A 26,723-nucleotide genomic window follows, 5' to 3' on the forward strand; every position below is an offset into this window, starting at 1 on the left:
GTCTCCCCGTGCGCGGCGTCGCCTGAACCCGAGGCCGTCCCCGGGCGCAACCACGCGTGTCCCCCCGGCTCACCCCCCCCCGACCCCTCGGCACCGCCCGGGCTGGCGCCCCGCTCTCCCCGGCTCTCTAGATGAACTCGGGGCCGTCCCGTAGCGCCGCGCGGAACCGCGCCGGGTGCGCCTCCCGCGGGGCCGCCGTTATAACCGCGCTTTTCTCCGCTCGCAGGCGGCGGCGGCCGCGGGGCCGTGGCCATGCCCCCGGCGCGGCGCTAAGCCCCCGACCCGCCGCCGCCCCCCATGACCCTGCGCTCCGCCGAGTCCCTGCGGAGCGCGGGGGGCGCCGGGCCGCGTTGGGGGCGCCCCGGGGCGGCGGAGGCGGCCGCGCCCGCCGCCGAGGAGTGCCGGGAGGCGGCTCAGCTGGTGGCGGCCATGGAGGAGCTGCGGCGCGCAGGTAAGCGGGGCGGCGAGGGGAGCGCGGCGGTGCCGCCGGGGGGCGGCGGGCGGGCGCGGGGTGCCGCGCGGCGGCGGCCCCGCGGCGGCGGCGGCGGCGGCTCCGAGCGCCCGAAGCGAAAGCGGCGGCAGCGCCGCGGCCCGGCGGGAGCCCGGATCGCCGGGAGGGCCGGCGGCGGGGAGCGGGCGGCGGCGGCATCCCCGGAGCCGTGCCCGCCGCCCCGAGGGCTGCGCGGTGCGGGGCCGGCCCCGCGTGTCGCCGAACGGAGCGACCTCGGTGGGCGCGGGTGGGGATGCGGGAGCCGTGCGCGCGGCGCCTGGGAACGGCCGCCGGCCCGAGGGGCGCGATAAAAGGAAACGCGTCGTAAGGCGAATTATTTTCTATGGCAAATAAAACTTTACGATGCCTGCAGGGCTCCAGCGCTAGGAGTGGGTTAGTGCGGATCCGTCGGGCGAGGAGCGGGCTGTTAAACAGACAGCCGGCAGCAAATCGATCTCTGCTTTCTCCCCTCCTTTACCAGGGTGGTACTGGGGCAACATGAGCGTTGCCGAAGCCAAGGAGAGGTTGCAGGATGCCCCCGAAGGGACTTTTTTGGTTAGGGACAGTTCTCATTCCGAGTATCTGCTGACCATCTCGGTCAAAACCTCGGCAGGACCGACCAACCTGCGCATCGAGTACCAGGACGGCAAGTTCAGGCTGGACTCCATCACCTGCGTCAGATCGAGGCTCAAGCAGTTCAACAGCGTCGTGCACTTGATCGAGTACTACGTTCTGATGTGCAAGGACAGAACCGAAACGCCTTCGAATGGGACGGTCCACCTCTACTTGAACAAACCCCTGTACACGTCAGCCCCGTCTCTGCAACACCGCTGCAGAATAACTATAAACAAATGTACAAACCAGATCTGGGAGCTGCCGTTGCCAACAAGGCTAAAAGAGTACTTGAAAGAGTACCGGTACCAGGTATAAACGTCTTTTCTAAATGCCTCTAACGTAGAGTAACTTTTAAATGCAATTCTTAAAATCAGCCAAAGAACTGAGTAACCAGTTGTACAACTCAGCATGGAATTCACTATCAAAACAGTGGCAGTTCTGGGGGAAAGGGTTTTATTTCAGATGCCACAAAGGGAGACTTTATGTAGAATTATCCCCGCTTGCATCCCCGGGGTTGGACAAGGTGACACGCTGTCCCTGCAGGGGGAGCGGAGCCAGGAGGCTGTCTGCATGGCATTGCTTTGTCAGTAACGTGCCTCGTAAGGACAGACAGAACGCTGACTGAGCGGGACAGGAGAGGCTGCGGAGTGTCATGTCGGAGATGTGCAGGAGTGCACGAGTAGCTCAGCTGTCTAATTCTGAGGTTCATGTGGTGCCGGTGTTCGTACAATCCCGAAAGCTTAATTGGATCACACTGTGATAATCTTGCCAAAGTTATGCAACTAATCAAATCCAGTCAAAAGAGTGAGCGTCTATTCAGTTTTTATTGAACTCTGATTTTTAGTGCTTTTCTGCAAGGAAAGCAGTACCGTAGGCAGTTTCAAACCTTGTTTTCCAAAGTTCTCTTAAAGCTGACATTAAGGAGCAATGCCACATCTTTCATAGGAACCCAGTACGTTGCTGATTATACCAGATTGGTATCCCAGAATCTTTGTTAACATGTTAACATCTTCCCGGTGGTGAATATATCCGTGTTGTTACTAAGTAAGCCTCTTTTGGTTGAGGCTTTAGGACTCCACGCTGCAGAGCTGCAGCTGCTCAGTTCCGATGTCAGAACATGGATATCAGCAGATACAGCTGTCTTCTACAGTGTAGAATGTTTTCTTCAGCTCGTTTCCCAAAATATGGGGAAATTTGGATATTATTTTTGGGGTTTTTTTTTGTTTTGTTTTGTTTTTTTTGAGGGGAATGGTTTTTGTGGTTTTGTTTTGTTCTGGTTTTCTTCTGATTCACGATTGTAGCTCTCAAGACTATTACTCAATAAAGTCAATCAGATTGCACATCTATCTTCATCTCTGTATGTATGGATTTGCTACTCTTCAGGGAAGTGTGACACTAAGAACCCCTGGCATTTCCCAACTAACACCTACGTAAGTGGACACGTATCAGTGATGATGAGTACCCTCGCTTTGCCTTTGTGGTGCTGCTCACAGGTACAGCTGGCTGGCGTTCAGATTACTGCCTTATAAGCTACCTGTTGAATTCTCATGATTAATTAAGTTGAATATTAGCACAGGACTTGGCTTTGTGTATTACGGCGGTCCTCCAAGTGGGAAGATGGGGCTGAGATCCTCAGTACCCTTTCCTCTCTCTAAATGTAAAGCATTTAAGAGAAGAAACATTCCAATTTGAGAGTAATGTGGGGGTAGTGAAGGGGGAAACTGGAGCACAGATTCATTCTCATTAGCAGTTTCATAGTTTTAACTCTTTTCCTAGCTTACCTTAATTAAAGCAAAAAGACTTGTGTTTGAACAAGGAGAGTTGTCAAGACTTGCTGCAGTCTAGCCCTGCCCAGGCTGAAACAGAAACAACAGCAAACAACTCTGTTTTCCCTGTGCCTTAGCTGCTCTGCAGCGCTACTGAGAATAACTGAGTAATGAGGGGGAAGTGACCAGCTCATGGCATTGCACCCAGACTTCTCACGCCAGGCACTGTAGTTCCAACAAACACGTGGGCATGGGAGGACAACAAGGCTGAAGAGATATTACTGAGCACCGCGAGTGCTCGGCGTGCCGCTGTTCCCTCTGTGGAAAGGTGACTCCTCTCCCTCGCTCAGCTTGCACTCCCTGCCCGAATTTCACACAGGGATGGGCTGGGGGCAGTCTTCTCCTGGAAAACAAAACAAAAGCTTTTGTTACGTAATTTTTTTTCCCCATGCCCTGCCAAGATGCAGCAGTGCCGGAAGGTTTCTACTCTCTGCGTCCCCCCCCAGCAGAACTGTGGCACTGTGGGGACATATCACTGCGACCTGCCTGCCTGCCCCATCCTTGTCACCTGGCTGACTGGCACCCACCACCTCGGCATGAGGAGCATCCCCTGTGGTCAGCAGGAACACTTTTCATTCCAGTAAACGTTCTTGGAGCTCTTCCTTAGCCCTAACCCAGAGCTGAGGTGGCTGCTGTGTGGAATAAGCAGTCCCTGTCAGGGTCAGGGGATGCTCTGACCCACTGTCATGCTCACTGCCCATTCATGGGCACGCACAGCCAAGATGGCACCCACCACGGTGCTGGGGGACTCGGTGTGAGCACGGTGCCTTCAGCGCCTTTAAAACAGGTTACCTCCAGACAGCTCCTGGCTTAGGGATCTGAAACAGAAAGCAGCACCGCTGAGAGAGGCTGGTGGGGTGCGAGGGACAGCAGGGGACAGCTGGAAGTGCCCAGTGCTCACTGCCAGCTGTGGAGGCCCGCCAGGCCCTGCCCTGCCCTTCGATGCCAGTTTGAGGCATGAGAGAGCAGGGGCCATGCAGCTCTCGGGTGGTCGGCACCGCTCCGCAAGGCATGTGGGCTGAGGGCGAGAGGTGAAGAGGGGGAAAGGTGGTGACGGTTGTAATTAAGCTTTGGAGGTTCCCGTGCTGCACGATCACATTGCAAAACACACAGCGTCCCGACAGGTACTTCCTTTCCTCGGTGTTGGTTGCTGAGAGGAGGGAGCAGGGTCTGCAGCAGTGCTGTGCTGAAAGCAATGAACAATATTTTGAACAGACTGGAGGGGGAACTAGTCCTCTTTGTATGAGAGCAGAGCTCTTGTCCTCATTAGGATGCCAGCCGTAGGGCTGATGCATTGCACTCATACAGCTAAACTTTGCTTGGCTTGCTGCAATCTCTGCTCCATGCTAACGCAGCGCAGGGGGAGGACTTACTTGTTTTGGAATAAAAAGATACAAAGATAGCACACGATTCAGATCACAGCTGTGAAAAAACTCTTGCATGAAGACCCCTGGATTTTTCAGGGAAGAACGTGTTTTCCAAACATTCTAAAGAAAGACCCATTGCTTCTTAAAATGAGTATTATTTTAATTGCTGGCCCTTCAGATCCCCAAAATGACTTGTAACTGATAAACATCAGCCTGAATTGCAACCGGGGAGCATTTGGTGAGGGCAGCCTCACAGATCGAACACCTCTGAGTCCACCAAAAATCATCATCAGGATTTTAATCGTAAGTTTCTTTTCCTCTCAGTTTTCATTTTTCAGCCTTGAGACTCCAGAGTTTTCAGCCTGCGCCTGGAAATGTTAGTATCTGAAAATGCCTTTGTTTTGATAAATGAAAGGTGAGAACCCCGCAACTGTACAAGTCAATTGGAAAAGCTAATTTTCATGTTTAAAATGGATGGTGAAAGTAGAATTGTGCCTGGGTAAAGCTGAGCTCTGACACCAGCACGAGTGTGAGCTACGGTTCCATTTCAGCTGTTCGGGCATTCCTCTGCCACCAGCATTAGCACCAGAGACAGAAAATGGTTTGGTACAAGACGGGTGGGCGGAGTGGGAGTATAACCAAACAGCTGCACTCATTGCACTGTAATTAATTTTATTTCCATCTGATCTCATCAGCATCGTCCTAATTGTAATTTATGTAACCACGTTCTAGATAAACCACGTATAATTATTGGTGAGCGGGAGAACGGTGCACTGGAATATGAGGTGGGAGTTGTTTATTTTTAATCTCAGAACAATCTGCAACTTGCTCCTCGCTATAAGCTGTGGGGATCTGAAATCTAAAACTCTTGCTAAATTTCACCCCCTTAAGAAAATAGAATCTGATTACAATAGGAAGGACAGTGCTGCGTAGCTGCATGAATTCGTATATGTTAGTTACCTAACAGTCAGTGGAAATGACCATGCTGCAGGGCGTAGAAAAGCTTTATTTACTCATATATTCTATTCAAGAGCTTTTCCTTGTGCTCCTGGTACGATTCCTATGGATTTGTGCTTTGGCAGGTAATGTATCGCTTTGTTCTTCCTCGCCCAAAGCACATGATGGGGACGGACAGAGACGTGGGTGTTGTGTCTGACGGTCATTTGACATAAAGCAAAACAAAACCTCTGCCGACTTTGCTATCACCAAAATAAATCTGGGTGTCAAACTGACTGCTGGAGGAAATAACGGGTTGAGGGGCTCTGAAACTTGTGTCACTGGTTCTCGGGGGTCGTAAGGAACTTCTCGGTCAGAGGGGGAAAGAAACAACTACGGATATACAGGAAACTTGTAATAGATAAAACAGTGAAAATTGCAAATAAAATAACTAGGAAGTTAGTTAAAAGGTGCAGCCAGCTGGGGCTGTGCACAAAAGCGTGGGGGATGACAAGCTCACTCAGCGCAGCCCCTGGAAACTGCCTCTTCAGTGCAAACTTCGGTGTGACTGAGAATGCCTGGAAACAGCTTTCCAGCGACGCATCCCTTCAGATCACCCAGACCTGAGCTCACTTCACAACGCCATGGCGGTTTGCCACGGTATTGCTCAAATGGGCTAATTTCCACAAAGGGCTGAAGAACAGCCAAAGGAGTGAGAAGGAGGCGGCGCTGTTAGAGGGGCTGGAAAGGTCATCGGTGCCAAACACCCTCAAGACGGAGGGCAGCTGCATTCTCGGTGAGGCACAACACGCGGGGAGCCGGTGAGAGCTGCTCTGCTCATTGCGGAGGGAATGACCCGCCTGGTGTCTGAGGAGGGCTGGCTTCATTCTGGCAGGGACAGCAGAAAGGACACAGCATGGCCAGCAACTGGGAGAGGTGGCAGTGGCAGGAGGTGTGCACACAACTCCCAGCAGGATGGAAGCCACAGCACAGCTGCAGGGCTATGGGAATGGTGCTTCAGGGCAGCGTCAAAGCCAAGGGGGTGGGGGAGGGTGGGGGGGGACAAATATCCACACATTATTGTGAATCGCACACAAAGTCTGTCAGATAACTGAACCTTGGGGGAAAAAAATCAGCTTACAGCAAAACCAGTCTGTCCTGGTCCCGGGGTTGCCAAGGGGACGAGGGATTAAGCGTGGTTATTCATCAGGTGTCTATAGGGGTTGGAAGTAGCCAGTTCTTCTGAGAAAGTCTATGGGAACGTTAAAACATAGCGCTGCAATTATGGTGCTTAATCTCCTTGATAAACTGTGGATTTTATTCTGCTGAAGTCCCACTGAAAGAAGGATTGCACCTGTCTGGGCTTTTTATAGTTACTCTTTCTGTATTTTGTTGTTGTTTTCCTCAGAGCTGGAGCTACAAAAACTATCCAGGAACTGAAACATCAAAATGATATCATTATTTTCTACGACACAAAACCGCAGGAGCAAAAGCTCCTTAAACTAGTATAAGAACTAAGCTGGGATTTACCAGGAAGGAGTTCAAATGGATAGGACTGGGGACAAGTTCCGTGCTGTGTGCTGTACAGAACAAAACACATGAAAAAATCCCCCAATTAAATGTGCCTGTCTTAATTTCTCCTTCATTGGCAGGCAGGGTTTATGTAAGTGAATCCTTTTGTTTTCAGACAAATTGTTACATAATTGATGTTTCATAGCCGAGGACTGTAATTTGGTGCCCTGTCAGCAAACAAATGGTAAAGGCAGAGAAACGGTAAAATGTGGGAAAGATTTAAAGCCCTGTGCAAATTCTTCTTTCTACTTTCCTGGAGTTATTATTTATCAGACTTTAGATCGGGCTCAATAACAAGAAATAAACTAGAAACAGCTGTGGGATGGACATTTCAAAGCTCTAACCTCACTTTTCAAAATGCTTTGTTAAAATTTAATTGTGCCTCTTTAGGCTGCGGTCCCAAAACAGGACCCGTTCAGCTCAGCCTCTGTCCCCACACCCAGCCTGTCTCAGTGGGAATGCCCCAACCAGAGGGGTTTCTCCAGACACCTCCAAGACACGTCCGGCAGTTGCTTTTCTCTTACCTACCGTGCTGCTCACTGACACAAGGCAGAGGAAGCTGTGGCTCAGCTGTGGTTGTTCATGGAACTTTTTGCTGCCGCGTTTTCTTTTCAGAAAAGCGATATTAAATGTGACCGAGCCCTTACAAAATGCAGTTTCTATATCTGGAGGGCAGGAGATCGACTTCATATTTTGTAGTTTTTCAGCATGGGTAAAAAATCACTTATTTTTCAATTAGCATTTACTCTAACAATGATGATCTCCTCGAGCAGCTGCTTTGCTCTGCAGAGAGCAGAAAATAAGTAGGGAAAGGGTTCTGCTTGTCTGCCTCCATTGCAGTGCCAGGGCATCGCAGCTCCTCTGTGAGCCGAGTGCTGCATGCAGAAGCAGTGTGAGGAAATAGCAGCTCTCTGGAAATCATCAGTTTCCTCCGAGTCCCCCATTGGCAGATGCAGTGCCCACTCGAGGCTGCTGAGCCAGCGCCTTGTAGCCATGAACCACACAGGTTTCACTTTGCAAGAGAACAAAATCGAGCCCAAGGACTGTGAATTGAAGGGTATTTTTTATTGGAGAACAGGACATATGGAAGAAGTATAAGCACAGATCCAGCTAGGCTACCTGCAAAAACTTTCCATGAATCATTACCAGCTCCTGAAAAGCTTAACCTGAAAGCAAGAGCCTTTAAAAAGAGATGCACTGTGTGTGAGTTTGTGCAGCTCAAAGCTCGAGAAAGGAACCGAAGATGACCAAAATCAGTGGTTATTCTCCTCCCAAATAAACCCTGCGCTCTGTATGGAGTGCTAGGCAGGCAGTTCCTACTCTGCAGCTTGCAAACAAAAGCAGTTTGTTCTGGGACAGGGTTTTAGACTCGAATCTGAAATTCTTTTTCCTTATTTCTCAGCATTTAATTTTCAGGCTGATTAGTGATACTGCTTTACTTTCCCATCACTAAAATGGTTGCTTTGCATTAGAAAACAAAACCTTTCAGAAGTCAGGAATATTTCAAGGCTTTCGGTATTTCAGCTCTTTCCCGAAAGCATCTTTAAACTCCAAAACAAAACAGAGGAAAGCATTAATTCACACGCTTAAGGAAAATGGACCACAGATTCCTCGCAGGAGAAATACTGAGTCACATTTTGCAAATATGCACTGCAGGTCTTTTATTCCGATTTGCTGCAGAGATTCTTTCTTTCTGGAGTGAACGTGCCAGTTTCACATTCGATGCCTGCTCCTTTCCTCAGGACTGTCCTACGGCTGAGTTTTGGCTGAGATCATTAGCACCGAAGTGAACAGCACTAAGAACCAACTCCTCGCAGCTCCGCTATTTACGTCCTTGTTTTTATGACTGAAACAAATGTACAAGCACAGATGCTGCGGGGTCACTGCAAACCCCAGAGGTTTAATGCTTCGAGACGGTGCTTCACCTACACGCTGGCCATGCCTTTAAATAAAACAACACTTCTACGAACGTTGATGACGTGTCACCTACGTTTTATACCCTTTGCTCTCTTTGAAGTGCACTTAACTCCAAGCCCTTATCGTTTATGTGTGTGTGTGTTGGAGGGGGGGCTTCAGGAAGCAGCAGAATAACCCAACGTGCAGGCTGGAGGCTGTCCCCCTCCCACCCCACCAGGTACAAATCTCCCGCAGCTGGGGAGGATAACACTGTCGGGGCTGCACGCCGCCCTCAGAGCCTCTCCAGCACCAGCCTGCCTTTGCAGCAGCACCAGGTGTTGGTGTGAATGAGAGCCAGGCTTGCTGAGGACAGCACAGCAAGGGGAGGCTGAGGAAGAGGGTAGGAAGGAAGGAAGGGATCCCTCGCAGGACCCTCATCTGCTCCTCAGGCCACAGCATTTGGGCCACCCTGGCTCCTGTTTTAACAGAAACGTTCGCTGTGCTCGTCTGTCTCAAAATGACAGGCAGCCCCTATAATATATGTTTCTTTTTTCCATCCTCATTTCGGAGGTTTTGCGAGAGATTTAACCAATTAGATGTGTTTTTAATAAACAAATCTTGAGGCTCATATTTCTTTTTCTTTTGTCCCTAAAGTTGGAATGCTGTCCTACAGACAATTGAAAACAGCATAGTCCTAATAGATTAAATCTGCTTGCACGAGTTTTAAAAACACAGTTTGGCTCTCGTTATCAGCAGAAACAAATTAGTGTGTAGAAAACAAAGAAAAGAGATCCACGCTAGGATGGAGCTCAGCTCTAAGTAGCAAAGAAGATCCTTCGGAAAGATTTTATTGATTTCTGATTGAACTCCCTAAAAAGATTTGGGATTTTTAGAAACATGTACAGTGCATTTCAAAACGTGGCAACCTGATCTGCGATAGCACACGTGTAAAAGGGAACAGCCCTGTTAGAAGAGATGCTGCACAGCGTGTTTCCTATAGGGTTGGATTTGGCTCTCGTAGAGTTGGACTTGCTGCCTTGATCTCAGCAGTCCTCAGCAGTACGGCCTGAACACCAGTAGTGATTCCCCACCCCACGGTGAGCAAGGTTTTAGGTCAAATAGTCCTAAATGCTGATGTGTGGGATTGACTGTGGTGCGCTGAACTATGCAGATCAGGAGGTGCTGTTTTGATCTATGTGTTTGACCAAGGTTAGCGTTCAGACCTGAGTGGATAGCAGGGAGCTGAGCTGACCCCAAACTGGATCATGTGGTGTTTTTTGTTTTGTCCCCCCTAAAACAGGGATGGAACTGAACTGTTCTTCTGCAGTTCTGTCGAAGTCGGACCGGACCTGGAAGAACCACAGTCAGAACCCAAGCAGAACTGCTGAGTGTGAGGGCTTCTCTCCCTGTGCTGTTCTGCGGCAGCAGGGTGAGCATGGAGCGCAGTCACCGCTCCATTTGTGTCACCGCCGATGAGACCCGAACAACTCGTAGCACGTTCAGCTTCCACCGGTGAATTTAAGACACCGCTTACAAACTAGTGGAAAGAAAAGGAAACACCAGATTTTCCCTTTAATCAAACCTGGACCTCTGCCGTTGCCCTCTTCCTTCCGAGGCTTATCTCCTTCCTCCCACCGCTCTCCTTCTCTGCATGTTTAGGCTGTAAGCAGCGACGTGACCAGCGCTGGCTGTGCTAAAGGCAACGAGGCTGCTGCTATTTATTAGAGAGGGAACCGGAGCTGCTCTGCGCACATCCATATGTTTTGCTAACTTTCTAAGATATTCTTGGACAGTATAAAATAAATAATCACAATTGCCTCAACTGGCAGAAAGAATGCAGGCTATCTAACGAACTTGAACTGCTCGTGTCCCTTTTCTGGGCTAAGGTGTGGGTTCATTGTCTGCACTGAAAGCAGGACGGCGGTGGGGTGGTACTGAAAGTCCCCAGGTTTGGTCCCTCCGGTTCTAAACACAATACAGTTCCTTCCATGGTGACCAGGACTGAAAAACAAAGCAAAGCAAACATTGGCAAGCAGAGGTACAGGAAGTTCAGAAAGGAAACTTTCAGCAGTCACACGGCCGTGCGCGAGGGATGATCTTATACATCCATTGCGGCGTTCCCCGCTCCCCGGTGCCACTCTGAATCGCTTACAGATGCGTTTCCCCACCGCAGCGCTACAAACGGCCCGTGACACAGAAACGTGACAGCCGTACTGCGGCTGCAGGGCAGCAGATCCTCGTCACTCGGCGGCTGACGGTGCCTCCCCGTGCGGTTTGCAGCTGAGGTCACGGCGCATGGAGGCTGTCCTGCCCTCGTTCCTAGAAGGCTGAGGTGTGCCTGAGACAACGCGTTTAGCGCGGTTTAACGGCCGTACCGAAACGCGGCATCACCTACCGGTTATTTAAAAGCGATTTCAACCCCTGGCGTCAAATTTATTATCCGCCCGCTATCGCACACCGACACGCGTCTGCCCAGTGACCCGCAGCGCTGTTTTCAAGCCGCCGCGTAAATGATGCCGGCCACATCACCATCACCACACACGCACCCACGTCCCTCGGAGGCGGCGCGCCCCGCGCTCGGACGGCCCTCCGCGCACACACCGCGGGTCGGGCTCCCGCGGCCGAACGCGGTTCGCTGCGGGCCGCTCGGAGGGGAGCGGCGAGGCCGAGCGGCGCGTCCGAACGGAGCCGGGCAGCGCCGCGTCAGGAGCCGGTATCGCCGCAGCTCCCCGCCCGCGGCTCTCGCTCACCTCGGCGGCGACTCCCCCGCCCCGCTCCGGCACGGAGCCGCCCCCGGGGTCGCCCCCCGCCCCCCCCGCCGCGCCGCCCCGGCTGCCCACAAGTGACATGGCGGCACCCCCCGCCCTCGCCGTCAGCGGGGCCGGTGGCGGCGCTCCCCCGGTCGGCCCGCGGCCGGGCGGCGGCTTCCGGCGGAGCCCTCAACAAAGATGGTGCTCCCAGCGCCGGCTCCGCGGGCGCCGGGGCGCCGCGTGTAGCTCCCCGTTCTCCTCTGTAAGTACAGGGAGCGGCCGGAGGGCTCCCCCGCCCCGCGCCGTCCGGTCCCGGTCCGCTCCGGGGCTCGGCCCGCCGGGGAACTCGGCTCCTCCGGGGGCGGAAAAGCGGCCGATCCGGCTGCCGGGCGGCGCCGCGGGGCGCTCGGGCCGCGGCCCCCCGCGCTGCGGAGCCGGGCTTCCGCGGGGCGGGCCGGGGCCTGCGGTACGGGCTGCCGCGACGCCGCCCCCGGAACGGGGCAGGACGGGGCCGCGCGCTGCACGTCGGGCTCGGCGCTCCGCCGCGTGCGAAAGCCGAGTGCGTAGGGCCGGGGAACGACCGGGCCGGGGGCGGGGTGGGCCCGACCTGCCAGAGGGCGCGCGGGGCCGCTCGAGGCGTCACGGGCGGAGCGTTTGGTGCTGGGAAACGCCGAGCTACGACGGGAGGGGATCGGGGGGTGTGTGCGTGTGGGGACAGGGGGGCTCGTCTCACTTCGTGGACGGGTCGGAAAAGCCCAAACCTGTGCGTGCAGGTGTGTGGATGAGTCAGGGGGAGTGGGGTGCGGAGGTGCGATTCCTACAGTCTGCGGTGGAAAGATGTACCTTTAGGAGTGTCCGGGAAGGGCTGTGCATCCTGCGGCTACACTGCAGTCACAACCGTTCCTTTAGCAGCAGTCTTACGAGGAAAGTTTACTTCAGAGCTCACCACAGACCTCTAGATACAGACTAATTAGAATTAATTGAAGGTGTTTCCCTGTTGCATTGAACTCTGGCCCTATGCTTGTCTGCATCAAAATCCTGATAACGCCTCCATGTGTGTATGCCCGCTTCCTGAATCAGACGTGGTAAACACCCTTAAAGAAACACTTTAAGCCTTAAAAAGACCCTAAATATCAATAAGCACCATCCTGGCAGTTGTTGGGCTGCTGACCTTGGTGGTGAGTGGCTCCACAGGCTGTGAAATTTCTGCTGTGCTCACCCCTAAGTTTGTGGGCCGGGCACATCCTTCAGCAGCCGTTCCCACTGCACATTCATAATCCAGTCAGCGTTTCCCTGTGCACAAAGGTGCAAACAGATGGTTCGGAAAGGGTTTGTCTGTGGGAAGCACCGACCAGCTTGGTGATGAGGACAAGGGATGGGGCACGTGTTCCATCCATGGTGACTGTAGGCCTCTTGTTTCCTTTGTTCAGCGTGTGGGGGAGGCCCATGGGGCTACCGATACCTGTACACAGGAGGAGGCAGGAGAGTTTGGTGACATCAGGAAGAGCTTTCTGCCTGGGTTCAGAGCAGGGGCTGGGTGCCTGTTTTAGGCTCTGCAAACACATCAGTAGGGAATCTGGGAAGAAGAAATTGCAGGGATCTGCTTTCTGACTCCTGGACTGCTCCCACATGTATAAAAGCATCTAGAGACCAGAATGCTGAGTTTTACCCATCTCTAATGAGCATCCTGACACCAGCCACTGTCTGCCTCCTGGCTCTCACCACCACCACACACCATGATGGGGTTTGGTGTTTAGGCTAAACCCATCAAACCAGGCCTTGTAAAGAACAAGTGCCAGCAGATCTGCTGCTCAGCTCTGAGATGGCCCAAGGCAGGTGAGCACCTCAAGATTCAGGGTAACCTTCTGAGCAGCTGCCATCCAGTGCTGCATTCAGCACTCAGGGAGAAGCGTTTTCAGAAAGCTGCTTTGTCAGAGGGTGTCGCAGATGGGGTTTCCCAGTCCCTCCCTTTTGGCTCTTATATTCTGTCCAGAACACCATTTGTATGCTTGTCTGTTCTGTTGATTACCTGCCCTAAATGTCAGCAATCAGGCCACACAGGCATGTCTTTAATGGAGAGCTAACAGGCATCTCTGACAGTAGAAAAACTTGAACAGAGCTTGTAAAAATCTTGGTCTCTCTCTGAATCTTCGAGCTAAATGAAATATAATTCCTGTACAGTCAAGCTGTTATAATAGCAACTTCTAATTTAATTACTAGAAATTCTCCTGGTAATCACATTCAACACCTGTTACAGTTTTTTGGCTTCGTGATTTAATCACAAGAAAGTATTTAATTGTATTACTAAGTCATTTTCCTTTGCAAGTGCCATTAATGGTCCTGGGGATATGTTTGTCATTAGGGACTAGACTAGACATCTTGATTTAGTTCCTAGCTCTGGCACTTACACTTGATTTGATCTTGGATGAGTCGCCTGGTCTCTCTGGACCTCGATTCCTCTTTCTCAGAATGGCTTTAAAATGCATCTTTTCCAGCTTTTGTCTAGTTGGAGCGTTAGTTGAGTGAAATGGAAGCTGGCAGGCAGCACCCGATTGCTTCCTATAAACACATTAGAACGGTGAATACCAAGGAGGGAGAGGAACTGTCTAGGCTAGAGAATGATATTGGCAGAAAAAAAAATGCCTATAAATAGAAGGTGAATAAATTTAAGATGGAAATTTGAGGAAAATTTCTCATCATCAGGTCAGTCGAGTCCTAAAAGAGCCGTCCACGATGGGCTTGGGGGGAGAACAACCTGGTGCATGCAGGACATTCCACACCTGCTGAAATTAGAATGTGTTGGGTTGCCAGAGCCACTTGCTGGCTGGCAGCAGTGCAGCAGCCCTCACGTCTCAGATGTTGAGACCAGAGGTTAGGTGTGACACTGGGTAACTTTTTGGGGTAGAGTCTCTCATGGACTGGCAAGTGCTCCGGCTGCTTTGGGGGTGGACCTTGGCCAGTTAGTGAGCCAGGTACTTCGGCACGGTTGTCATCCCATCTAAGCACTGGTCTTCACAATGTCAAAAACTCTCTTCCTGTCTAATATTTCCCTGAAATGGTTGTGTTTTAGTTTGTAAGACTGTATGATATGAGCAGAAATGAGGCGGTGGAGATAGATAGTTTTCCCAGGCTGATGATTTTGAGAATTCTTTCTGAAGAATGTTGTGCATCAAACATCACTTGAGGGCGTTCATGGTTGGAATTTTAATCTTGCATCTCCCCACTCCTTTGCTTATGTTCTAGGTTGCCAGATGGATGCCAGAGACAAGCAGCTTTTGCGCTCCCTGCGCCTGGAGCTCTGCACGGAGGTGCTGGTGGATGGACTGGTTATTCAGTATCTCTACCAAGAAGGCATTCTCACTGACAGTCATGTTCAAGAAATAAAATCCCAAACCACCAGCCAAAGGAAAACCATGATGCTCCTTGATATTCTTCCTACTAGAGGACCCAAGGCTTTTGATGCATTCCTGGATTCCTTACAGGAGTTCCCATGGGTTAAGGACAAGTTGAAGGTGAAGCGTAAGGAAATGACGGTACAAGATCCTGCAGGTAAGGCCAGGGTTGTTGTTGCTGATATTTCAGAGCTTGTTCTCAAGCTGGAGTTTTCAAAGTGTTGAACATACCAGTAATTTCAAGCTATGCATCATGTAGATACAGAACATGATAGCAACGTAGGGTGCAGCCTGAATTTCCTGGAAGCCAGCCCAATGCCAGGAAACACTGCCAAGCTTGGGGTGTGAGCAAGGCTGAGTTTCTGGGTACGGGGAGACAGGAGCTCAACCGAGTGTGCCTTCGGAGAGCTGGGATATACAGGAAGACCCAGACTGCATTACTTCAAAGGGAATGGACTATAAAAAGTAGTTTTCCCCAGCTGAATCATGGCCTCCTCACTACCCATACCTGATTAATATGTGTTTTATGTATGTTTTATGGTATTTTGTTTCTGGATTGGCAGAGTTTTTATTTATGTAACTTTGTGATTTTAATGTTGTTTTAATTTAGTAGCATATACTAATTTAGAACTAGGTGGTTTATCATCTTTATTGGAGTGGAGATATCTGGGATTATTGCCACCAGAATTATTAGCTGCTGCTTAGTTTTAGAAAGAGCTGAGGAGTTAACTGATTTAGTGGACGTTACGTCATCTTGTTGAAGCTCTGTTTTTCTGACATTTAAGCATGCTTCTAGAACAAGTTTTCTGGATCTGATGTTTATTCTGAAACGATCTCTCTACCAATACGTGTACGCAGTTACTAAGCTGTTTTGTAGTCAGGAAGACTGCTTAAAATACATTTCCTTGCCCTACTTTCTTGCAACATGTGTTAGTTGTTAAATAGTTAGTTGTAGGTAATAAGAGTTAAATAGTGAAGTAGTTCTCATTTGGGAACATCTTTTTCTGAGCAGCTGGATTAACTTTCCTTCCTTCCCTCCCCTAGCCTACCCCCATTTAGATTTGGTCATATTATGATGTGTGATTTTTCCAGTGTCAGTGTGCTTTGCGTGAGGCTCTAAGCTTGTGAAGATGTGTGACTCAGGACTGTTGAACATCATGTGCACCTGCGCCTGAATTAGCTGCACGTTGGAGAACGTTTTGTCAAGATCTGCTGGACAAATATGGCATTATCTTACCTTAGGACATTTTTAATGAAATGGCACGACAGCTTATCTTTCTGCTGGGTCTCTGTGGAGATCTGCTTTATGCTTGCTCCACAGCTGCAGAAACAGTAAATAATTTTCAGAACTTTTTGGAGAATAAATATCACGTGCTGCCCATGGGTGAAAACACTGGGAGTTCTCAGCACGGTGCAGACTTGTGGTGTTGAAAGTGTTGGAGAAGATGGTGCTGTTATGACAAATCCTGTTATGCTCGTGCTCCTTATTTGCCTTACAAATCAGAGCGTGTGTCTGTTTGCTGATTGCTGGTTAAGCTAGTGAATAATCCTCAAAGTTCTTCAGAAACATACACAGCTGTCAAGTAAAGGCAAGGTCCCACATTTTTTTACTAGAAAAAAGCTTTCTGATTTTTATTCTCTCGACTGTTTTGTGGATTGCTTGTTCCCATTGTGACTAACATACTGTATTTATGAATATCAGGTTCTTTGGTTTCGAGTGGGCTGACTGTACTTGATATTGCCAAATCTCATGTATAAAGAAAAGATTTCCAGATTAGGTCAAAGATTACTGTCATTTTGTACTGTGGCAATCCAGAGCATAAGAAAAGGGTAAGCTTTAATATTTGGGCATGTTCTTTAGTAACCAAAGAAAGAGAGCACCATCTGGACCCTAATAAATGATGAGCACATCCTGAAGTGAATTGGAAACTATGGTGACATCATGAGGGCTGATTACATGCAAGAAAATGTGGTTTGGGATAAAAAGCCTCGCTTTGCATTCAGAACAACAAACTTGTAAGCTTTTGTCTCAGCAGAGTACTTGAGCATATGCTTGGCTTTAAGCACGGAAAAAGCCATTGCCTCTAATAAAACTGTAAGCATGCTTAAAATTAAATGTGCTCTTCGGTGCCATGCTAGATAGCTTCTACCTTACTGGAAACAGTTCATAAATACGATGATTTGTCACTTGCAATTTGAGTAAAGAATCTATTTCTAGTGAAAAGAGCTTTCTACTTACATCGTATGTTTTTTAAACCTACAAGACTTTTAACATTGAAATCTGTTTCAAGGCCTCAGATTTTAAAATCTTTATTCCTTGGAATCATGCATACTTATGGAAATGGCACGCCTGCTGTTCACTTGTTTATGCTCAATTAAAATTCTGTTTACTCAAGCAAAATATCCTCAGTTTTCGCAGATCTTTTGCACGATTGAGGACTGGTGGTGAGTTGTTTCTTGAAGGAAGGCTTTACTTTATAGTCCTTCACTTCTTACAAACTAAACCACATGCAGGGTTATTTAAAAGTTAATGCAGGTACACTATTGATCTGCAGGTGACAACTCTGGCACGTGCACAGTGATATTTCTATCTGGGGCTTTGGACTGTTGTGCATTTTGCTTGACGAGATCAGGCTTTCTATCTGTGGATCAGCTGAGAAATAGTTTGTTGGTTACCAGTTTAAAAAAAAAAATAAAAAAATCACAACTGTAATTGTTAAGAAGCTTTTAATTTATTTTCTTCCCCTTGTAAAAGCAAAGCAAAACGAAACAAAAACAATAAATTAAACAGGAATTTTAGAAGGACGGAAATAAAAACATTTCTGGTGATGCTCTGTAGTTATGATCTGGTAGACTGAGCAGCTACGAGATGGAAGCCAGAGTCTGAGACATAAACAAGACACTTCCACTGACTCATCGTGGGCTTTGGGCAAATTGTTTCAAGGCAATGGATTTGTCAATCACAATTTGTGTAACTCCTGTGTAATGTTCACGGAGTGGCATAGATTGTAACTGTAAATTGGCCCAGGATTCAACCCAGAGCGTGCTGCTTGGCTGCTTGCATATAAATGAGTCCTAAAAGCTGTGACATCCTGAGTTTCATTGCTTAGTATCAGTTTAGCTTTAAAGTAGTAGTTCCAGATACTGTTAGCTGCTGTAGTTACAAGAGGACACAGAAGACCTTAATCCTGCAGAGCTCGAGGAACAGTTTCTGCTGGCATCGGGAGACTGACTGCAGGCAAGTAGGGCTACTTACATCTATATAAGTCCAACAAAGAGATCTGAGATTGCATCCCTTTGCTTGTTTATGCAGAGGACAGCCTTTTGTTTAGGGTAACTTTTCTCCTATCTTGTACTGTTCTGTCAGATGGCCGTACCTTGGGGAAACCTTCCTTAACATAGGAAAAATGTAGCTGTGAGCCCAAAAGGATCAGGAAGAAAACTTAAAGTCACGTGCTTTGGAGATAAATACTTATGATTTTGATCGATTTCAAGATGATTAGGATGTACTTCTTGCTTGTTTAAGAACCTGAGGTAGAATAGTTGACCCGGTGCAGTGTTGCTGCTTGACTTAGGAATCATTACAAAGACCAGCCCCAGTTGTGGGTGTCTGTTTTTGAAGGTCGTAACTTCTGCAATACTAAGAGTTAACAAAAATAGCGCAGGTCTTTTAAAAGACGATTGTTTTTTTTCTGCCCTAGTTTGGATAGCTTTAAGCCTTTGTCAGGAGCATAAATCTTCAGTATAGTATTATAAGTCCTCTGAAAAGCTACAGCTGTTGGCAACAAAATTCCATTCTTTCTAGGAACAGCACACAGTTACCCAATATTTTTTGCTCTGAGGAAAATAACATAAGCTTTGAAGGCGTTTGTTTATCAAAGTGTTTTTCTAGTCTCTCTCTGCTCAGGAATTTCTCTACCCGAGTATTATATTTCTATATATACTGTAGGCTGCTGTAAAATTATTTACTTCCAAAAGTGTTAGTACTGCACCTCTTTGTAGTATAGATTATTTCTCCACTCCACGGGAAATCACAGCATATTGAGAAAGAGAAAAATGTGAGATACAGTGTTTGCCAGTGGAATTCTGCAGCAGCCGTTGCTATCCTGGCAAACGTTACTGAATTTGGGGCATTGAGTTACACGGAATCATCTTGGGAAAGCTGTTTTGTCACATCTAAGCCAGGAATATTTTCTGATGTATGGTTTCTTTTGCTTTGTTGTTGTTGTTCTTGCGGTACCTGCTGAGCGCTCTGCACTAGGGTCCTATCAGGCTCAGGTGAGGTTTTATGTTATGTTTTAAACAGATTTTAGTGGGGTTGGGTTTTTTTCCCTGGCCATGTGCGAAGTGCATGTTTTTGTATAGCTCTATAAAACTCCATGTTGTGTAACGCTTTGGATGAAGCATGCAAACACAAAGCAAAACAAGTACTTTTACTGAGAAAGCCATCCTTCCCTCCACCCCAGCTTTACCAAAGTCCTTTTCCACAGCTGGGTTGCAGATTTGTAAGGGTTCTGATTCAAATGCAGCAGCATTAGGACATGGGGAAGTTTAACATCTCTTCTTACCTTTGTTGGCTGCTTCCTGCCCTCTTCCTATTCTGCTTCCTCTCACCTCTAATGCAGTGAGGAAACAAGCTGGTTTCTGCCTTTTCCATTTGGATGTGAGATAGGAGAGCAGCTGAGGTATTCCTTTTCTCTCCCTAAAATGGTGGACAGAAGGGGGTGTTTTTTTTCTTTCTTCTCTTTCCCTCCCCTCTCTTGTATAGTCCAGTGACAGAAGGGGGAGTTTCCTCCCATAGAGGAAAGGGATGGGCTTAGCAGTTTTGGCTGCACCGAGTTGACCTGGATGAAGGAATGCCCTTGTGCCACATCCCAGTGCCCGAAGGCTGTAGAAAAAGTACTCTAGTTCTCTGGAGAGATTCAAATCCATCTTTGTAGGAGAATTTCCCAAACTCTTTTCCATATTCCCATCTCCCCTGAAAATCGGGTGTTACATTTACGGCTTTGGCTTTGCTCCTGACCGCAGTGAGATCTGGCATTAAAGGTCTGCACACACACTCAATAAACAGCATACATCGTGATATGGACAAGTAATCAGCTTCCCTGGTTCTCCACAGCGTTCTGTGTATGTATTTTAGTTTGAATGTACATATGACTGTACATATTTTTATAAATAAATATATATACACATAAAATCATTTTAAATTATTTTTTTACAGTTTAGGGAATATTTTTATTTTTTTGTTTTGTGTTTGTTTGGTTTTTTTTTCCCCTGTTAATAAGCAGCTATGTTTTTGCTGTTTACATTTTTCACTTTGAGAAGCCTTAATCAAAGGCATCACTAATGAGAACTGTAATGTTCCCCCTCAGGTCTCAAGCAGTTCCTTTCATGCAAGTTAACAGCCATATTGAGTTGTACTTGGTATCATCCTCAGGTATGCGAGGCTAATGATAATTTAAGTTAGTAAACTATTTAGTGCTCTGGGAACAAGAGAGGAGTGAGTTCTGGCAAGAGAAGTGTTTGGGCCAGCTGTATCTGGTCAACTACTCATAACCAGTACCAGTGCTTTGTAGGAAGCAATGACTAACAGGGATTGAGCACTCCCTCGCACAAGGAATGGGAACATCCATCTGCTGTTCAGACCTAATGGCTTCCAAGGCTTGCTGCTTTCCCAAGGACTGGATCCAGGACATCATGGAGGTTGCCAAGGCCAATCATCAGACTTTGCTACTCTTTCATGTAGGCACTAGTAATATTTAGCAGGTTGAGGATGACTGCAGGGCTCAGTGATCCAGAGTGAAGAGATGGAGCCCAAGAAATGTTCTCCATCCTGGGCAGGAGTGGATGCATCCTGCGTGCTCTCACTTCTCTATGTACCTGGTGGCACAGTCATACAGGACTGTGTGGCCACAGGACCCTTTTCAAGAAATGGGGTTTGCTAGGGATCAGTGCTATCAACTGAACGGTGTGGGGCAAAAGTATCTACCAGCAGGCATGCTGAAAGGAATTGGAAGTCTACTCTTACACGGTGCAGTGATGTCATTGAATTTGCGGAGACACAGTGGGAAGTTCACACAATTGCACTATTCCAGTGAGTGGTCAAAGGCTCTTAGATGGAGGTGCTATTGGAGTATGGGCAACAGGCTGGTCAAGAGCTATGGGTGAGGATCAGATGGGAAGCTCAGTACAAGACACTGTGGTAGCATCTGTTGTAAAACTGTCTAATCTAAAATAAGCAGTTCCTAGAGAAGAGAGGACTTCAGGGGAACCTGATAACAGCTTTCCAATGCCTACAAAGAGATTATGGAGAAAACACAGAGGCAGGCTCTTTTGAGCAAAGTGTGGTAGGAAGATGAGAGGTGATAGGAATTAGTTGAAATGGGTAATTCTCACTGGCAATAAGGAATAATTTTTTCATGATGAGGGCAGTCTAGAAGTGAAACAGGGACCCAGAGAGGCTGAGCAGTCTTCATTTCTTCATTTTTGGAGGTTTTCAAGAGCCAGCTGAATAGAATGCATAGCACAATGGTTTGAGCTGATTCTGGTTTGACGGGAGCTTGGACATGAGACTTAATGGGGTCTCTTCCAAACTGAATTTTCCTAATATCCTGTTAAGTCTTCTTAAAAGAACACTGACTTGAACCACCTTGGTGCATACTGAAAATGTGGCACAGTAGGGCAGTCCAAGAGATTTCTGAAGCGCAGAGGGGACAATATATTGATGGCTGTCCTAGATGGGTAGTCTAAGGGAAGTGGTCTGCTGGCCTTGCTTCTCCAGATAAGGAGCATCAGTTTAGGGTTGAGATAGTTGAAGTCAGTCTTAGCTGCAGGTACCACGCAGTACTTCAGTTTCAGATCATGAAAGAAGTGAGGAAGGCAAGTGCTGAGCAAAGATCATTCAGCTTGTTTGAGAAACTGGTTGATGGGGCACCGTAAGGGACAGTTCTGAAAGACAAAAACACCCAGGAGACGTGATTGATTATCAATAAAAACTTCAGATCACCAGAAAAGTCAATTCCTGCGTGCAGAAAAAGAAGCAGGAATTGCACGAAGCCAGTTTGGCTGTAAGAGGAACTTCCAACTGAACTCATGATAGAGTGACTACTTTTGTGGATGACAGGAGTAGATTTTGTTTACCTTAGGGCTTTCAGCACACTTTCTCTTAGTATTCTAGCTGTGAAAGTATGGTCTTCAAGCATGGACTGCATGGGAGGTGGAAAAAAAGCCTGGACCATTAGGCTCAAAGGGTGGTGGTCAATGATTAATTAATTGATTCTTTGTCTGTTTTCCTCTTCAGCTTGTATCGTAATATGATAAAATGATGCCGGTGTTTTGTATGTCCAGAACTGCAGTCCTCTGTGATCCTTGAGATCATCTTTAGATAATTGTTGCCAGCTTCCTACTGTTGGCCTTGTCTCAGAATGTGGCATGGAAAGCACGGAAAGTGCTTCACACAGACAATAATCATTGTTTTCTAGAACAGAGGGGAAATGTTCTGTTAAGTACCTAATCCTACAGCCTGATAAAGCCAGTTGTAAACTTAAATTTTAACACGATGCAGTTGTTACTTTTGCATTATGTTATCTGTACTGACATTCTGTTGTAACTGATTAATAACTCTTGGGGCCCACGTGCACACACTAATAAATACTCCTGAGTGACTGAGATCAATTCCTATTTAAGTCTTTCAAGATCTCTTTTCACAAAATTTTTCATCATGGATATTTTCTTCCAGAGCTGGCCAGCAATTTTTTTTACCACCTCCAAAATTGCCTTGGAGCTTCAGCTGAAAGTTTGTTTAATGCTTGTATTCCCACTGTGTGGAAAAATCTATTGTCTTTTATAAATTAAGACTGTGAATGCTATTTTTAAACAGCAGCCAACCAACAAACCACAGCCACCTTAGTTTGCATGTGTTGTGGAGGCTGCACAGCTGTCCTGAGTCAGTAAAAATGTTGTCTCACGTGTTACAGTATAAACCTGACTTTGCTGATGTCACAGGATCCTGGCTTCTGTTGGCTAGAGCAAGGCCACTGATAACTTGATGGTCAAGGGCACTGAAGGTCTTGGCACTGATGACTGAAATGTTCTTTCCAGTGAAGGAAAGGATGCCCTGCTCTCTTCCCTACACTGACAAGGCACTGTGGCTTGACCTTCGAAGCAACATCATTTCTGAAGCAGCTGAAAAGTTAGTTTAGACTGCCCGTGCTGTGGCATTTTGCCTGTTGACTGAGAAGATCAGCAATGTCAGAATTCCCTTCTGTCTGGGAAATGTCACTTGTATGACAAAGATCAGGAAGTTTCTCTAAGATCCAGGTAGTTATTTAAGGTTATTATACGTGAGAAGCCTCCCTGCTTGGACATACTCAGCTAAACTTTCCTTCCAGATTTGTTTATTTGCTTTTGGTCATGTGTGCTTATATGAATGAGAATTAAAACAAACAGAATTGTTTTTAACCTCAGAGGGATGCTGCTGCGGTTTATCTTTTTATACTTAAGATTTTGTATACAGGACTTTAAAGGCAATTTTTATCTATTTGGCAATTGTCTGTGTAAACAGAAAACCAGTTTTGTTGCTTTGAACCCTTGTTCCACTGTGCTGCCAGATTTTCTTCTTAAAGTTTTCTTCCTGCTCTTGCTTTGTCTGTGAATACATTTGTGTTCTGTCATATATTGATGTATTGACAAGGAATTGTACACGTGTTTTGATAAACATCTCTGTTTCACAATGCTGTGAACTGGAACTTTACTGTTTCTTTCAATCCACATTTAGAGAAGGAGCTGATTTGATTTATATTACACAGTTTGTGTGTGCGGGAAATAAGCATTAATGCATCAGGTCAAGGGGAATAAATTGCCATTAGTGCACCATTTCTTCTGGCAGCCTTCTTAATCTTAGTGTTTCACCACCTTGCCTGGGATTTGCAAAGTACCCGGAGTTAACCCAACCCTCCACCCTTCAAGGTCAAGGGTAAGCTCCCCGGGCTTTAAAGAAGGCAATTTTAGTCCTGCGCTGATGCTTTTGAAAATCTTACCTTTCATTTGTGGTTAATGATGTGTTGAGCTCTTTAACGAACAGCTTGTTTCAGTCTTTGGACCTGTCTAATACATGGGATATGATTGAGTGAAGGGGCTTTGTGCAAGTTCAGACAGGTAAAGGGTTAACAGAGCCCCTTGCCAGCCCTAGAGCTTCCAAAATAGGCAGCCGATTTCACCTTTAGGCCAGGGTATGAGAATCCTCAGCAAAGTAACTGCTGAGAAAGGACAGTCGGACCAAAAGAAAAATCAGTACTTTCTAGTATTTCTGTGTAAAAAAAAATGTAATTCTTCCAATATGTTTTTATTTACTACAGCTGATGGCTGTGTTCACTCAGCTTTTTGAAGGGACATTTCATTCCTACTCCTCTTCTGCTTAATTAAGAAGTCATGTATTTCTCTGTGATGCAGTTCTGCCATATCCCATGAGAGATGAGCTTTTTGTTGGTGTCTAAGGGCAGTGATGGCTGCAGTCATGATTGCAGGACACTATTGATCTCCTTGTTTTGTGTGCTCATGGGGCATCTGACAAGTTCACCTGCAAAGCCCTTGTAGGAACTCAAAGGTTATAGTTAGAAGTGCTAGCTGGCTGTTCGTAGTAGAAGTTAACCCAGGATTATGGGGACGTTGCACTTGCAAGCACTCTGACCCCAAAGAGGAAGCCTTAAATCTTTCCCCAAGGAGCAGTTGGATGTGCCTGCAGCCAGGCCTCTAGGCCTTGCAGCTTTTGCTACCCATGTCCCATGTCACTCAGGGCACGTCCCAAGGCTGTCTGCCTCTTGGCAGCGAGATTAGGCATTTCTCCAGCCATCTGTCTGTGTGTGAACACACTGAACATCCAGTGAACATTCTCCACACTGATAGAGGGGTTGGGAAGCCTCTGCCTGCAGCAGGGCAAGGAGCCTGCACTTCCATTTTATCCCATGTTGCAGCAGGGACAGTGCATCCTGTGCTGAAGGGCCTGCTATCTTTGTGCTGCAGCCCCTTGTGTAGAACAGTTTGGCATTGGTGTGTCCTTGCCATGTGACAGATAGATAGATGCTCCTTGTGACTTGCTTCTTAGGCACTTCCTTGGAGTGTGTACCTCTAGCATATGTGTATGTGGCCACTGGCCCTTTCAGCTGTCTTTAGCAAAGCTGAAGTAGGGGAAGCACTCCAAGAGAGATATGTAGATCTTTCTGGCCATTGAAAGAAACATACCTAAACCCCAGGAAAACATAAGATAGGGCTGGAGTTTATCTTATCCCTGTTTCATATGGGTTAATTTAGTCAGCTACACAGTCAGCATTCTGCCCTTTGTGAATCCTATTCTTAATGCACCTGACTATCCTCAGAAACTCTGCCCGGATTTTAGTGGAATAGTTCAGACCTGTCCTGGAAGTGATATTGCTGTGCTTCTGCTTTGCACCTGACCTCAGAAGAACTGATGCAGTGATTGTGAGTTCCATTGAATTTATCACTGTTTGTATTTTTTATTTCTCTAGTTCTCATGTATAGCACTGTTATTGTATGTTTAAGTTGTTTGTGTAACTACATGGTCTTTCCTATGCAAAGTATAAATACATACAGCTCACTTGCCTAACTATAGCTGTTACGTATGGTAGGGATTTTTCAGCTCCCACTGTGATCAACAAGTAGAATATAGGTAAGGAAGACATACGTAATACTTAGCATGTCTGCTGCTTTATTATCAGGCTGTTGCCATACTTCTGTTTGGGCATAATTAAGTTGGCCAGCTGCTGGTGTGACACTGCACTGATCTGCTGTCTTGCATAAAACAAAAACTTGAATGGAGGAGCCCTTCAATTTTTAGAAGACGGTGCTCATTTTACATGATGTCTCTATCCCAATTAGTGGAAATGTGCATTGCTCAAGTTGGTATAATTGTAGTAGGTAATTAGAGGCATGAGCTAATGTATTTAGTCTCATCCTGCAGACATTAGTTTCTGTGGCTGAGTGCATGTAGGCATGCTTGTTGGCCTCAGCTGGATTGCTTGTGTCTAAATTCTAAGTGTCAGCAGTATTGGGCCATAATGTGTAAGGAGAGTCTGTAGGAGGGAAGATGCACATCGAGTATAGAATGTGTCACGTGTGGATTTTGTTAGGCTTTTTGTTTTTATCAGTTTGTGATTTACTAGAGTTAAAAAAAATTAAAAAAAAAAATTAAAGAAGAGAATCTGAGTAGAGCAGTACTTTCCCTAATATGAAGAACATGGAATGTAAAGCTGCTGTTCACTTGGCTTTCATGCACCAGTCTGTTACATGACAAGGTGTTTTCATGACTAACGCTGATCAGAGGCATTCCTAATGTGATTATATGTCCACTGCAGTGTTCATTTTGCCTCTGGCATGTGTACCCTCTTGGAACATTCTCGGCACCCCAGGCTCTAGTTCAGAAAATTGATCCCTGCTTGTTTTGTGAAGCCAGATAAGAAGGAAGCTGTGATCTACAGCCGTGAATGTACGATTGAACAGCCTTCACTTCCCCTGCTCAGCAGCCCATGCACTTAGTAACCTTCCTTCCATATCACTGAATATTTTTGTTGACAGGGATTGCATTCTGATTAAGAAGGCAATGTGCTGGACTTTTCTCCAGTTGTTCTGCCTGCCGAAATATACTACTGCTTCCTATTCAAAACCCTTTCTGACAAGTGCTGGAAGATGTTTGGGATGTGTATATTTTTAAAATCAATTCTGTTAATGTGCGCAACGGTATTATCTTCAGATTCTCTGCATGTCTTCTGCAATTATCTGTGAAAGTTAGGGAAGATATAACTAGCCTTTTGTATTTAGTCATAGACCTTTTACATGGGCCTTAAGCATTAGATTGCATTGCCAGC

At 47.2% G+C, this 26,723-nt stretch overlaps 2 protein-coding genes across 3 annotated transcripts in view; both read left to right on the top strand.

Moving 5' to 3' along the window:
- Window positions 1-297: 297 nt before the first annotated feature.
- Window positions 298-2,445, top strand: SOCS2 (suppressor of cytokine signaling 2). Its single transcript, XM_072360707.1, has 2 exons — window positions 298-451; window positions 972-2,445. Exons 1-2 carry the CDS (start codon window positions 298-300, stop codon window positions 1,418-1,420), a joined length of 603 nt encoding a protein of 200 aa, XP_072216808.1. The 3' UTR covers window positions 1,421-2,445.
- Window positions 2,446-11,544: 9,099 nt separating this feature from the next.
- Window positions 11,545-26,723, top strand: part of CRADD (CASP2 and RIPK1 domain containing adaptor with death domain) — a 73,890-nt gene continuing 58,711 nt past the window's right edge. The window contains exons 1-2 of one of the 2 annotated variants that reach the window (XM_072360720.1): window positions 11,545-11,714; window positions 14,696-15,001. In XM_072360720.1, coding sequence (XP_072216821.1) covers window positions 14,704-15,001 — 298 coding nt within the window. In that variant the 5' untranslated portion in view covers window positions 11,545-11,714; window positions 14,696-14,703. Of the gene's footprint in view, window positions 11,715-11,911; window positions 12,012-14,695; window positions 15,002-26,723 lie in introns of those variants that run through there. The other variant, XM_072360726.1, reaches the window with a different exon arrangement.

The sequence above is a fragment of the Excalfactoria chinensis genome, chromosome 1, assembly GCF_039878825.1.
Source record: "Excalfactoria chinensis isolate bCotChi1 chromosome 1, bCotChi1.hap2, whole genome shotgun sequence".
Classification (NCBI taxonomy): domain Eukaryota; kingdom Metazoa; phylum Chordata; class Aves; order Galliformes; family Phasianidae; genus Excalfactoria; species Excalfactoria chinensis.

Bases quoted from the DNA above. Each gene is read 5' to 3' on its own strand.
- SOCS2 (XM_072360707.1), top strand. From the start codon at position 298: ATGACCCTGCGCTCCGCCGAGTCCCTGCGGAGCGCGGGGGGCGCCGGG. The intron at 452-971 runs GTAAGCGGGGCG...CTCCTTTACCAG, and splicing joins GGAGGAGCTGCGGCGCGCAG to GGTGGTACTGGGGCAACATG.